Below are 12212 nucleotides of genomic sequence, written 5' to 3'. Positions count from 1 at the left end.
ATTCTCAGATTAGGGATCTTGACAGCCTTAAGTGTATCTTTAGCTACTTTTGGGAAAGCTGTACAGAGGGTTGCCAAGTCCAACATTCTGCCAAACAATTCAACAAAATTTAGACAATTCCCAAAGTTAAGCCTTCACAAACATCCTAGTGGATCTGTTCACATCCTTGGTAATCCCGTGATCAGGCAGTGGGCTTACTTTAGTTTGCTTCGATATAGGGGTGTAACAAATATTCAACTTAATCAATGAATCCATTTCTATTCCTATGATCCAACCGGATCAATCTGTCTGAGGCAAGTTGTTAATCACATGGACCTATACCATTAAAAAATAATTTCAATATCAAATTAATTGGTTGATCAGTCCATCGTTACAGTCTAATATGTGGAACCACATGTGACCATACGGTGTGGTAGAATGTTCTAATAATGTTATGTTTGTATTATTTTGATGTGGAAAAACAACAGGGGGCTGAACTTCATGAAACTAAAATGTGAATGGATGTGCCATTAATTCTTGTTTACATGTTTGTTTGTTTGTATGTACACATATTTAATTTATAATTTATTATTTTACAAGAAATACAAGGAATCTGGAAAACTTCACCTCCACTGTTCAGTACCAGATTTTTATCTCTGATTCACACTGGTTGAAGTTTTGGTTAAAGATGTCCTGGATACATTTTAGGTGGGTGAATTGAACCATTCAAAATTAACCAATATTGAATCGTATCGCCAACCATAGATTATGATATGAATCCGATCATTGCTAAAATTAATCGTTACACCCCTACTTCGATATATTTTTCTGTCTTAGTCTCCATTGAAAAACTTGTGGATCATTGTCCTTCATCCTGTCCATTCTGCTATGAAATATTCATGTTCACGATACCAGAAACCATGGGGTCATTGGTCATTCCATTCATCAGCTACTTTCCCTGGAAGTCTTTAAAAGGGTTATTGATCATATTTTGTAGTGGCATTAATGCTTTCCTTGTTTTACTTAGGCAATTACACAAAAAAATAACATTTAAAGATACTTCTGTTACATTTCTCAAGGATGTAAATCACAAAGGAAGACCAGAGTCGACACAACTTATTACTTTTGTGGAAATTATTCATAGATAAAATGCCATACTTCAGCACAAGTTAGTTCCGCTACTTGACTTTGTCCCATGGATGACATATTTTGTATGTGTACACATAGAAAATCTCTGTCCAAATCTCTGCCTCGAAGACGTCCAGCAAGTCCCAGGATTCTAATCCAACATGCTTCTCCTGAAGAAGACAGGTATCCGTTTGAGGATTCCCCCGCCATGCAACTGCTTCCTCCTGGAGCTTGACTTGTGCCTTAACATCGATGCCATTATGACCCAAACGTAGCTCTATTTGTTTACCTATATCTATTAAAGAAGTTTATCTTTTATGTAGCTTTTGCACAAAAGTTTTATGTCATTTCCACTGAGCCATTTCCACTGAGCCAGACAAAAAAAATCAGAGAAGTATTCTATTAATTATACCAAAATATTGGGACACAATGATAAATGGTAACTAGATGGTAAAACAGCACTGATTGGTTAACTACTGTAAAAAATCCCCAAATGTTCCATATTTATACAATTTTTACAGTTTTTAAAAGCCACATGTTAAAAAGACAGAAATATATTTACACATTTTTCTCTATTATCTACATTCTTCACTAAATGTACTAGTTGACCACACAATCACATTTAAAGTGGTTCAGTCAGTGTGTCCTAATCACATCCTCGTTGCTCTGAGATCAACTGAACTTAACCGCTCAATGGAAGCATTGGCAAATCATTTCTTTCTGTCTTTTTTTTTTAATGGAAGACACTTTTAGGTGGCATAATTCTAAGATGGCTTTGGTTCAGTTGGTTCTATCGGCTCAGGCAGATGTCAAGCTCTAAGTGATATATGCATCAATCTTTGCTAATTTCTGGTATTTTTGTGAACAGCTGGTAGTGACTCTGCTTTGTACTCTTCAAGTCCTACTTTTTCTGAATAAAGCATAGTGAGTGACTTTATCTTGTAGCAGACAACAAGTGCAATGCAACGTTTCCCTTTTAATTGGTGCTATAATTGTAAAAAAAATGACTTTTGTGAGATAAAAGAGCGTGGTATTCGTACTCGAAAATTAAGTCCCAAATGCTAAGACTTCTTTGCCATTGCCAAAAGGATTTAACCCTGTCTTCCCTTGTTTAGTTTTACCAATTTATTCATACATGTATCATTAGGTTGTGTCAGTTTAAAGGACACCCTTCCCTGGGACTGGAACATCATTGTTTGAATCCACAGTTAGGCTACACCGAAGACTCTAAAAATTGGACAGTGCTACCTTGCTTGAGTCTCATTATCCAATCATCAAGTGGTTCCCAAGCAGACTTACTTAAGCTTTCCCATGGATGATTACAAAATGAGAAACTAATTCAGGTCTGCAACAACCAATGAGACCAGCTTTAAGGCTCATGCACCCAGCACAGCAGCCTGGCATTATACTGGTACCACATTGAAGGATGCCATTCTAATCAGTTAATATTTCAAAATGGAAATATTTTTGAGGAATGAAGATAGGTACAATCCATCTTCAGAACCCAATGAATCCCTTTCAAGGTCACAGCCAATCCAACATCTGTTGGGCTGAAGCAGGGTTGTTTCATGCCCAACATAAGTTTAAGTCTTTGGTGGTCTGATCTTGTGCCTATCCATATCATTGGGAAGGTCCCAGCTGGAGGAGGTGAGTTGATGGTAAGGATGGGGTTGGTGTGGGGAGTCCTTATGATTCAGCTACCACAGGCAGAATGCTCAAATCTTAGCATCAGACAGTCTCCTATACTACTACTTTTTGGCACTGGCAAAGAGGTTTTTGTTCACTTTTAATTGGCCCAATCTACATGCTTAAATCTGCCGCTTGAGTCCCACACATACATGATCTTGCAGAGTTTGAACCATTTACATAATAAGGCATTTTTTCAAATGATACACAATTTATTGCTTAAGAGCAACATAATAAACACAGAAATTTACAATCAAACATTCTCTACATTTCCTTACCTTCTGTGCTACGTGTACGTAGTAAAATACAAAAGGCCAAAAAGTCTATATCTTTTATTTTGCTTTTCTAAAAGCATTGTCAACTGGAAAACTAGCTATTACTGACTATGATCAGTTACAAGATAAAATCACCAGCTATTCTTCCCACTTCTACCTGAGTTTAAATGTTAGGTTTAGTCAACAGTAAGAGTTGATTTTACCCACAATTTAGAACTTGTCCTTTTGAACCACTCTGAAGAAACAGACAAGTTCTATTTTGTTCGGCTTCCGTTGTGTTGGAGGTAGATTGTAGACCGTGGATCCTGTTGATCGTTTGATGAGTAGTAGCCTTTTGCTGTGATTCTTTTTTTGCTCTTTCCACTTCTGTCTTTCCTTCGCGATTTCAGTGCAAGGTTTGTGTTCCTCCTGACTTAAGAGTGATTTGTCCTGCCTTTGATGTGACATCCTTCCTCGTCGCTCTTGCTTCCTGTTGTACACTTTTTGTTCTGGAAACTTGCAGCTTTTGTGTTCTCAGCAGCTTTTCCTCCAAATTCTTTGGCAGGTCTTGCTTTTTCCAAGGCTTTGAGCTCATTTGATGAAGTAAAACGTGTTCTGTCCGCAATTCAGGGGTGTGACTATGTTTTCATGTGTGTCCGTTCATGTGGGTGGTGGTGCACACATCATCCCTTTTGTCTTCATGTCCATGAATGGAGAATGTGGATGCTACTTCCTACTCAAGAGACTTTATTTCACTCCAGTGCAAAGAAGAGGTACACACCAACACATTTGTGGACACACACACTCACGCATACACAGACAGTTACATATGAAGCATGACTGTGTATGATGTCTCCAATTCCCATCACCATCATACCATCCATCAGTGTGGCTCGTCTTCCAGATCAGAATCCTTTTGAATTTAAATGATTTACCCATCATCACATCTACCCATCTTTTTATTCTGTTTTGTACTGTTCCCTTTGCTCATCCGCCATTCTCCAGGCAGCTGCGGACCCTGGAGACACCTGAATGTCAGACTCTTGGCAGAAAGCTGTCTGACAGCGGCAGGTAAGGCATGGGCTGGAGACTCTACAAGTGTCAAACATGCTCATTGACCGGTAGAGTCTGGACTATCAATATTAAGAAAGAGTTGCTTTGGTCTGTATTGTGTGGATTTAGGGTATCGGATCATTTTAATCCTTAAAAAGATGACCTGATCATCCCTCTTGTTCTAAACCCCACAATGAAGCAACTGACATAGTGATTTGGCAGAGTTTTTATGGCAGATGCCTTTTCTGTTACCAACTTTCATGGGTTTAAAGGGTAACCAAACATGGAAGTTGGAGGCTGACTCCACCCACAGACGGAATTCGAAAATCCAGTCAGATGGGTGGGGCTGAGGAACAGGACTGTTATCGTTAATGGAGCTGCAGATCATGATGTGGGACTGCCAAAATGACTTGGGACTGACATCGTTTGACCAATCACAAAATTCAAATGTAATACCTTGATTCAACCTTTAGGGGGCAGCACACTGATGTTTTTTGGCTATATTTTCAAGAATTAAATGTTTATTTTAATTCATCAAAAATGGGGCAACGACCAACAGACAGCACTTTTAAAGCCACCATTTATTATATAAAAAAGTGGATTTAGGGTTTGGTTATATTTTAAATCCTCGACCTCCTAACTGAAGGTCCTGGTTTGAAGAGATCAATTTAAACTCATACCGTCCAGAATAAAAAAAAGATGTTTTCAATGTTTATTCTTATATGTCATAAGTGGAGAGGATTTTTTTTATTTTTTTAATGCCTCAATATTTCCATAAATAGGAGCATCACTTTGTTGTGCTCCACCCACTTTTCTACTGTTGGATCATTGCTCAACTCCAGTTAAAATGAACAAATCAATCACAGGCTTTATCAACGATTATATGTATCCATCCACGCATTATTTCTAGGCACATGGACGAGGGCACATGCCCAAGCTTTTCAAAGTTAACTTCTCAACAGAAACTGGTGCCTTCTTTTTAAAAAGTATCAAATGAGTCTGTGATTATTAATACACTTTTATAGTTTTTTGTTTTTTTTGTCACCATATTTATTGAGCTTTCAGATCCTGCTTTTTCTGCCATTATTGGGGACATGTTGCCGATCTGATAAAAAGTATGTCTTTCCTCTTATAAATATGTAGTGAGGATGCAGCTGGTAACTCAGCCCCTCCCACACCAATATTAGCAATGATAGCAGAAGCAAGCTCGTTACCAAGCAAATGTTCAAATCTATGCTTGGGAGCATTTTATCTATCTTGTATTTTATATAAATATTTATTTATATTTTTTATGATCAGAAGTCAATGTGGTGTATATGATGTGAGTTGTATGTATTGAGACTGTTAGCTTATGAATCAAATTCTTAAATAAGTGATGACATACATGGTGAACCCTATTTATGTCATTCGTAGTACAAATCAAAAATATTAAGATAATCTTTCTACTTGTGCCTCAATACTTTTTGTTTAAAAATGGAATCCACCATTATAATGAAATTAAAATGTACCCTAATTTATTTTCTTTAGTTGTCATAAAGATAGTTTTTGTAAAACATAAAAAAAGGAAACATACTTAGTTCAGTATGTATCTGTTATTCTAGATATGGTTTAATGAGTTTTGTTGCAGTCTGCCTTTGGTGTTGTGTTTTCTGTATTTGATATATAGCATAGTTAAACTTATCTAAACTAAAAATGTTATTTCTTCATTTAACTTTGCAAAAATGTTAGATTTCCCCTCGTGTTTGACGCACATACATTGTTTTTGTTCATGTGTAATGTTTCTGTGTTTGTTGTGTGATTGTGTACACATCTTTGTGTAAATGTGCATCAAGGAGCCCATGCATCTCCAACTCAGGTCTCCACTTTTGCTTTGATTTCCACTCACTAACTGGCACATTTTCCTTAAACTGTGGAGAACAAGGAACAGAGACTGCTTTCACTTCTGTTAACGTTTTGTGTTACTTAAAGCTTTTTCTTTTTATTGTATTTGTGTAGTGTGGAAGTTCCAAGTGTACTCTCAAGTGAGCGATACAATGAAAAAATGTTTTTTTTACCTACTTGAAATCTTTCATTTGAGAAGACTGGTATAAAGTTGGTTAATAAAATTAAAAAAATCTTTTTGTCTAACAAGAAATTTCATAATCAAGATTTTTTAACTGTGTGATGATAACAGTAGAACAAGGTTTTGTAATTTAACCATTTGTTTTTTTTTTCTAAATTGCTTTTAATGTGACTAGAGTATGAAAAGACTTTGAAGATTCATTCTTCTGTTTTTGATTTTCTGTTATATTAATGTCTTATGGAAATGCTGGGGGTTTTTGCTTGAAGGTTTTTACTTTAATTGTGTTTTGTGTTTACATCTTGAATTGCTGCAACACACGATATGTAATCTCACCTAAAAACTCTCTGAACTCGATTTCTTAAACAATGCTGCTGCTGTAAAACGTTGTGAATTTTGAAAGTTTATAAATCTTTATCAACCCTTTTTGCAAACATATTAGCTTAACGCCTCCTCAGTGGGCTTATACAGGCTTCATTCAGGCAAAGTAAAGAAAGAAAAACATCAAAAGGAGAAAACAGAATTAAGAGTCTCACAGAAATATTACACAGCATGATTTATGTTCAGTCTTCCAGCAGTTTTTAGCCTTTTAGAGATGTTTACTTCATGTATACTTAAAAAGATTATTTACAGTTTTATGGGAAGTGTTCACAAAAACTAATTTTAAAAATGTATTTAAATCAGTCAAGATAAAATGAAGAATGAACAAGTTTTCAGAAATTTGGGAAAAAAATACACCAAAAAATAGTTTCAATACTTTGTTTTTTCTTTTGATAAAATATCTTAAAAGTATAGAAACACTTAAAACATGGAATAAATAAAAAATGTGGATTTGGGTTTTATGGTTAATTAAAGTCCCCTGAGCTGCTCGCAATGCAATTTTTAAAAAAATACTTAAGACTCTTAACTGAACTAAAGTGCTTTATTTTAGATTTACAACATTTTACATATTTTAGTTATTTTTTTTCAGCGTGAGTGTACATTTTTTCTCCTTTTTGTAATTTAAGGTTAACTTATAAAATGTATTGGTTGTTTGTAATCATTATTTCTTTTTACTCCGGTTATCCACTCTTCTAGGTTCCATCCTCACGCTTATTCTTCCTTATCTCTCTGTCTGCTTTATTCTCATCTTGTTTCACGTTAGGGGTCACCTCCAAGGCGGTGCATGTCTTTCCACCTCAGTAACATCCTCAGCTCGCAGAGTTCGCCAGCTCCCTCAGCTTCCACCTCAGAGCAGCACCATAGAACAAGGTACCCCTGACTCTACCTGTTTTATTTCGTTTATCTGCTAATACTGTTTTGTTGATAGTTTTTGTTCACATGTGGAAATGAAAACCATTAAGGTGCCATACCTGAGGTCAAAGAGCTTCCTGTGTGTTTGTGTGCAGCCCTGGTAGCAGAGGAGCGCGTTCGCCAGCTCCAGATGAGGGTTCATTCTAACCGCGTGTCAGCTGCTGCCACCTCCAGCCAGCAGGACCTGGACCGAGCCCTCAAGAGCAAACGAGAGGTGCAGAACCACTCCTTTTTTGCTTTTACTTCTTAGTTTTTAAAACTCAAAAACAGTAACAGCTGCAGCCAGAAAACAAACCAATGACACTTGCAGCAGAAATGTCAACTGACTGCACCAAAAATAAATCAAGCATGTTTTAAAAATGGTCAAAGCAGCAAATAAAATTGGTTACTGTTTGCAACTCATGGATTTTTTTTTCTCAATTTTTTTGAGAATTCAATTGACCCAAACATACAGTTTAAGGTAAGGCTTTTAAGATCTGTGAAAAGTTTTAAGACTATATGAGTCTAAACCAGAGTTCTGCAATCTGAGGCTCCAGAGCCACACATGGCTCTTTTATCCCTCCATTGTGGCTCTTTAGCTTTGAAAGAAAAAATGCTAGTTATTTGAAGAAACAATGAGTTTTAGCTTTTGTTCATTTTGTCACTTTTATTTAGATTTTTAATTCATTTCTAGTTGCTTTTCAGCGAGAAAGTTAAATTATGTTAGGTTTAATTGCATTTACATGCATAGATTGTTAAAAAACATCTGGATTTTACAGAGTAAAAGGATGAAGGTACACCAAAGTGCAGATAACAGAAAAGATCATGTTTGACTTCTTGCATTTTAATTCTAGTAAATCTGCTGCAGCTGGAGGAACTTATTTTATTTTGAAAGAACATTTTAATCTACAGCTGTCAAATGTAAACTAAGTTAAAATTCCTACATATGGAACTATAACACTGCTTTAATTGAATTGTTGTAAATATTTAGAATTTGAATTTTATAAAGAAGTGGCTTAATGGGCACACAAATCTCAAGTTTATTTTCTCAGTGTTGTTGGACTTTGGGGCTCTCTGTGGATTTTGGTCTGTAAGAAACTGAACCAAATGGCTCTTTTAGCGTAAAAGATTGAAGACCCCTGGTTTTAACCATAGAATTAAAAAAATATATGCATCATGTATTTATTTTAATACACATCTCAAAAAATGGTAGCAACATACTTATTTTTTCTTCACAAAATAAGTTATTCAAAACAAAATCTCAGTTTCACCTTAAAGTTAAAACGTCATTTCAATCAGTGTAATATATTAGACATAATCAAAGTGACTCCTGCTCCAAACTACGTAGTAAAAGGTAGCTGTCAACACATTATTTAAAAGTTACTTAATGCTTAATTACCCATTAACTAACACTAATAAAAGGTAGCATATTACAAAGTGTTACCAAAGTAAAAAATTCCCCCAAAATGTTCCTTGTTTTTTAAACCCTTTGAATTCCTCGTTGCAGCTTTACAAGGACCAGCGGAGGAGCAGTGAAAACGTTTCCCATAAGTCCTCAGACAGTGATGTCAGCGACGTGTCAGCCATCTCTCGAACCAGCAGTGCCTCTCGCATCAGTAGCACCAGCTACATATCCATCCAGTCAGAAAGACCCCGAGGACGCTTCAGGTACACACACTCACAAAAGCACCCCTGCACATCCTCTGCACGGCTAATGAACAAATAATGGACTGTCAAATGTTGCCATCAGTCGAGCGGTGCGTGCATCGGGACGCCACATGATGAAGAGCACCAGCGTGAGTGGTGAGATCTACGGCATGGAGCACGCCGACGGCAGCCAGTCTGACACGGCGCTCGGGAGCCTGGGGAGCGGGATCAAGAAGCGGCGCTCAAGCCTTAGCCAACGAGTTGTTGCCATCCTGCCATCGAGACGGAGTCGGAGTACCTCCCAGCTCAGTCAAACAGGTGGGAGAGAGGGCTGCAAGAAACAAAACTAAGACATTATGTGAAAACGTTTGACTCTCTTCTACTTCAAAACTCTGAAACCATGTCCCTACTAACCATAAAACATGTCACTTTTCTCTCTTCAGACTTAATATAAATCATAGAATACAGCATTAAAGTGCTGTAAAAATACACCGTACACATTAGGATCTTTCAGTGAACACTTATTTTGAAAAGGCTACTCTACCAACCAGTAACTGCCCCATTGGAAAGATCAAAGCTGCTAAATCAGGTCAAAGTACATAGAAAGTTACTAACCTGGCCTACGACCTTCCATTGCCACAAGGATATGGTTAAATGGCTCATTTATGTATCCTAATGTCCTACAGGTGTCATGACCAGGTTTTAATACAGCAAACATCGGAATATGGGTCCCTCATGGTTTACCTGTGGGTTCAATCTTTGGGCTCCATGTTAGGTTGTCCACAAGTTACATTGTGGCCCCAAATGTTTTGAGCCAATTGGGATTTTCCTCCAATTTAGGTAAAACCCATTTGTCAAACTATATTACAACCATAAAGTCATTCTATAAGTGGAACTCAGTTGAGGCCTTTCACAACTACAATGTGGGCTCTTATTTGGTTTGTCCAGGAATTCCTTATTGTTTGTAATTGACTTTCTGAAATAATTGTCAATGGGAAAAAGCTTCAGAGCTGTATGGTTAAACAGTTGTTAGCGCTTTTGCCACACGGGGAGAATGCCCCGCTTCGAATTCCTTTCTGGGACCTTTCTGTGTGGAGTTTGGATTTTCTCCCCTTGTGGGTTTTCTCGTGGGGCCTCTGGTCACATGCAAGATGGCACCAGAAACAATCTTGAGCCGGAGGCGGAAATGTCAGAACTTTAGCCGGTAATGTAAGCAGAACATTTCTAAACTTTAGGAAAGTTTTTCAAAAATTATATTTTAAAAACTTGTCAGAACTATCAGCTTTTAAGCTTTTAAATGTGAATAAACTGAAACTGTTTGACCATTTAATGTGTAAGATGAACTTCAAATGGGATAGAGAACGTTAATTGTTTTATTTCTTTCAAGTCAATATTAACAACTGGTCATATTTGTAGAACTACACCCGTTTACCTTCAGAGAAAAGGCAAAATAACATTTTTTCTCTTTGAATCAGCTGATCAGAGCTGATGAAATTTTGTTTTTTTCTCTGTAAATTCAGCTGATCACGTAAGCAGTTATGGTCTGTCAAAGGGAAAAAAGGTTGAAAGCTTAAAACGGGGGGTTCCGGTTGAGGACTTCTGACCAATGATTTCAAGCACAAATTTGTTTTTCTGCTGCGGCTCCAGCAGGAGAAGGGACTTACAAGCCCCATATTTTCTTTCTGTGGCCAGATTTTCTTGTTTTTTTCCGCACACTCCAAAAACATGGTACATTGGTTGGTTGATTGATTACTTAATCATTCTAGGTGTGACTGCTGTGTGGCTTTGCGAAATTCTGGCAACCCATCCCGAGTGTATCCCGCCTTCACCAATAATAGCCAGGTTAGGCTCTGGCAGCCCCATGACCCCAAAAGGAATAAAGCAGGTTAAGAAAATAGCTGGATTAATGAATGAGCTAAAAGGTCAAAGAAAGTACTAAAATTTGGCACTTGTGGAATCTTGTCATATTAGAAAGGGAGGACAGAGGCTGACACTCACTGCATTTTTCTTTCTTTAGAGAGTTAAAATATTACAAAAACTGTTCAAGTTTTGGAACAACTTCTAAAAGAATACAACAGATTACAAAAATGTCAGAAAATACTAAAACTGACCTGAGCGGTTGGTCTTCCCTTGATAAATACAATTAGATAAATTGCAATTAGAAGTAAACAAGCTGCTTTTATATGGAACCCATGGACAAACCCACTTGAGGTCTATCAATAGAGCCCAGAGGTAACCTATATGGGGGCCATATTTAAATGTTCAGTGGGGCATATTCCTATTTCCACTGTACCACACATGGCAGACTTTACATGTCAATCCATTATCATGGTAGAAATCCGCCAAACAATGGAATCCAACACCAAATCTGAATCCCACAGTTTTTCCTACAGTAGTATGAATAAAGAGGTTGTCTTTCAGGTTTCAACATATTTTCACATCCTCCGATGCGCCAGTGCTGTTGTGACGAAGAGGCAGAGGCGGTTGGATCCATTTGCAAACATGGAGTTTAATGGCGAAGCATCAGCAGGAACAAGCAGAGGCGTAGTCAAAAACAGGCTAAGGTCAAAACTAGGAGCGAGGCAGGATAACAAGAAGATACAGGCAAAGGTCAAAACCAGGGAGATCAAACTATACAACACTGTTCAGACTGTCTGCAAAAACCAAGACTTCACAATGGAGAAGTGGCTGAGGCAGGTTTAAATGCAGGATGATACTGATGATGATAGGAACCAGCTGTGTAGACAGGAAGCCATGGCAGTGGCTGATGGGGGTTGTAGTCAGGGAGCAGCAAGGTTAAAACTCTGGCGAGGGCTCCCTCTGGTGGTCGGGGGTTGAAACTGAGGGTGGAACCATGACAGAGCCCCCCCCCTGCGAGCGGCTCCGGAAGCGAGGATGCAGGCGACGCCGAGGACGACCACGTGATCGAGGAGCCGGCCTATCAGGGTGGTCACGGTGGAAGTCAGAGAGAAGGGAAGGGTCAAGTATATCGTCTGCAGCGACCCAGGATCGTTCCTCTGGACCGTACCCCTCCCAGTCTACCAGGTACTGGAGTCGGCCCCTCCGGCGCCTAGAGTCCAAGATCGTGTTGACTCGATACACCTCTCCACCGTCCACGATGAGTGGGGGCGTGT

At 38.1% G+C, this 12212-nt stretch overlaps 1 protein-coding gene across 13 annotated transcripts in view; it reads left to right on the top strand.

Moving 5' to 3' along the window:
* LOC112161848 (regulating synaptic membrane exocytosis protein 1) overlaps positions 1 to 12212 on the top strand; it is a 112525-nt gene that overhangs the window by 88988 nt on the left and 11325 nt on the right. For 8 of the 13 annotated variants that reach the window (XM_024297323.1, XM_024297324.1, XM_024297334.1 and 5 more), the window contains 7 exons: positions 1207 to 1290; positions 3764 to 3820; positions 4053 to 4118; positions 7304 to 7410; positions 7548 to 7666; positions 8939 to 9099; positions 9182 to 9396. In XM_024297323.1, coding sequence (XP_024153091.1) covers positions 1207 to 1290; positions 3764 to 3820; positions 4053 to 4118; positions 7304 to 7410; positions 7548 to 7666; positions 8939 to 9099; positions 9182 to 9396 — 809 coding nt within the window. The remainder of the gene's footprint in view (positions 1 to 1206; positions 1291 to 3763; positions 3821 to 4052; positions 4119 to 7303; positions 7411 to 7547; positions 7667 to 8938; positions 9100 to 9181; positions 9397 to 12212) is intronic. The other 5 variants (XM_036215600.1, XM_024297328.1, XM_024297336.1 and 2 more) reach the window with 3 other exon arrangements.

The sequence above is a fragment of the Oryzias melastigma genome, linkage group LG15 (genome assembly GCF_002922805.2).
Source record: "Oryzias melastigma strain HK-1 linkage group LG15, ASM292280v2, whole genome shotgun sequence".
NCBI classification, from domain to species: domain Eukaryota; kingdom Metazoa; phylum Chordata; class Actinopteri; order Beloniformes; family Adrianichthyidae; genus Oryzias; species Oryzias melastigma.
Note: the sequence above shows the minus strand (reverse complement) of the source record. Positions and strands in the feature narration are given on the sequence as shown.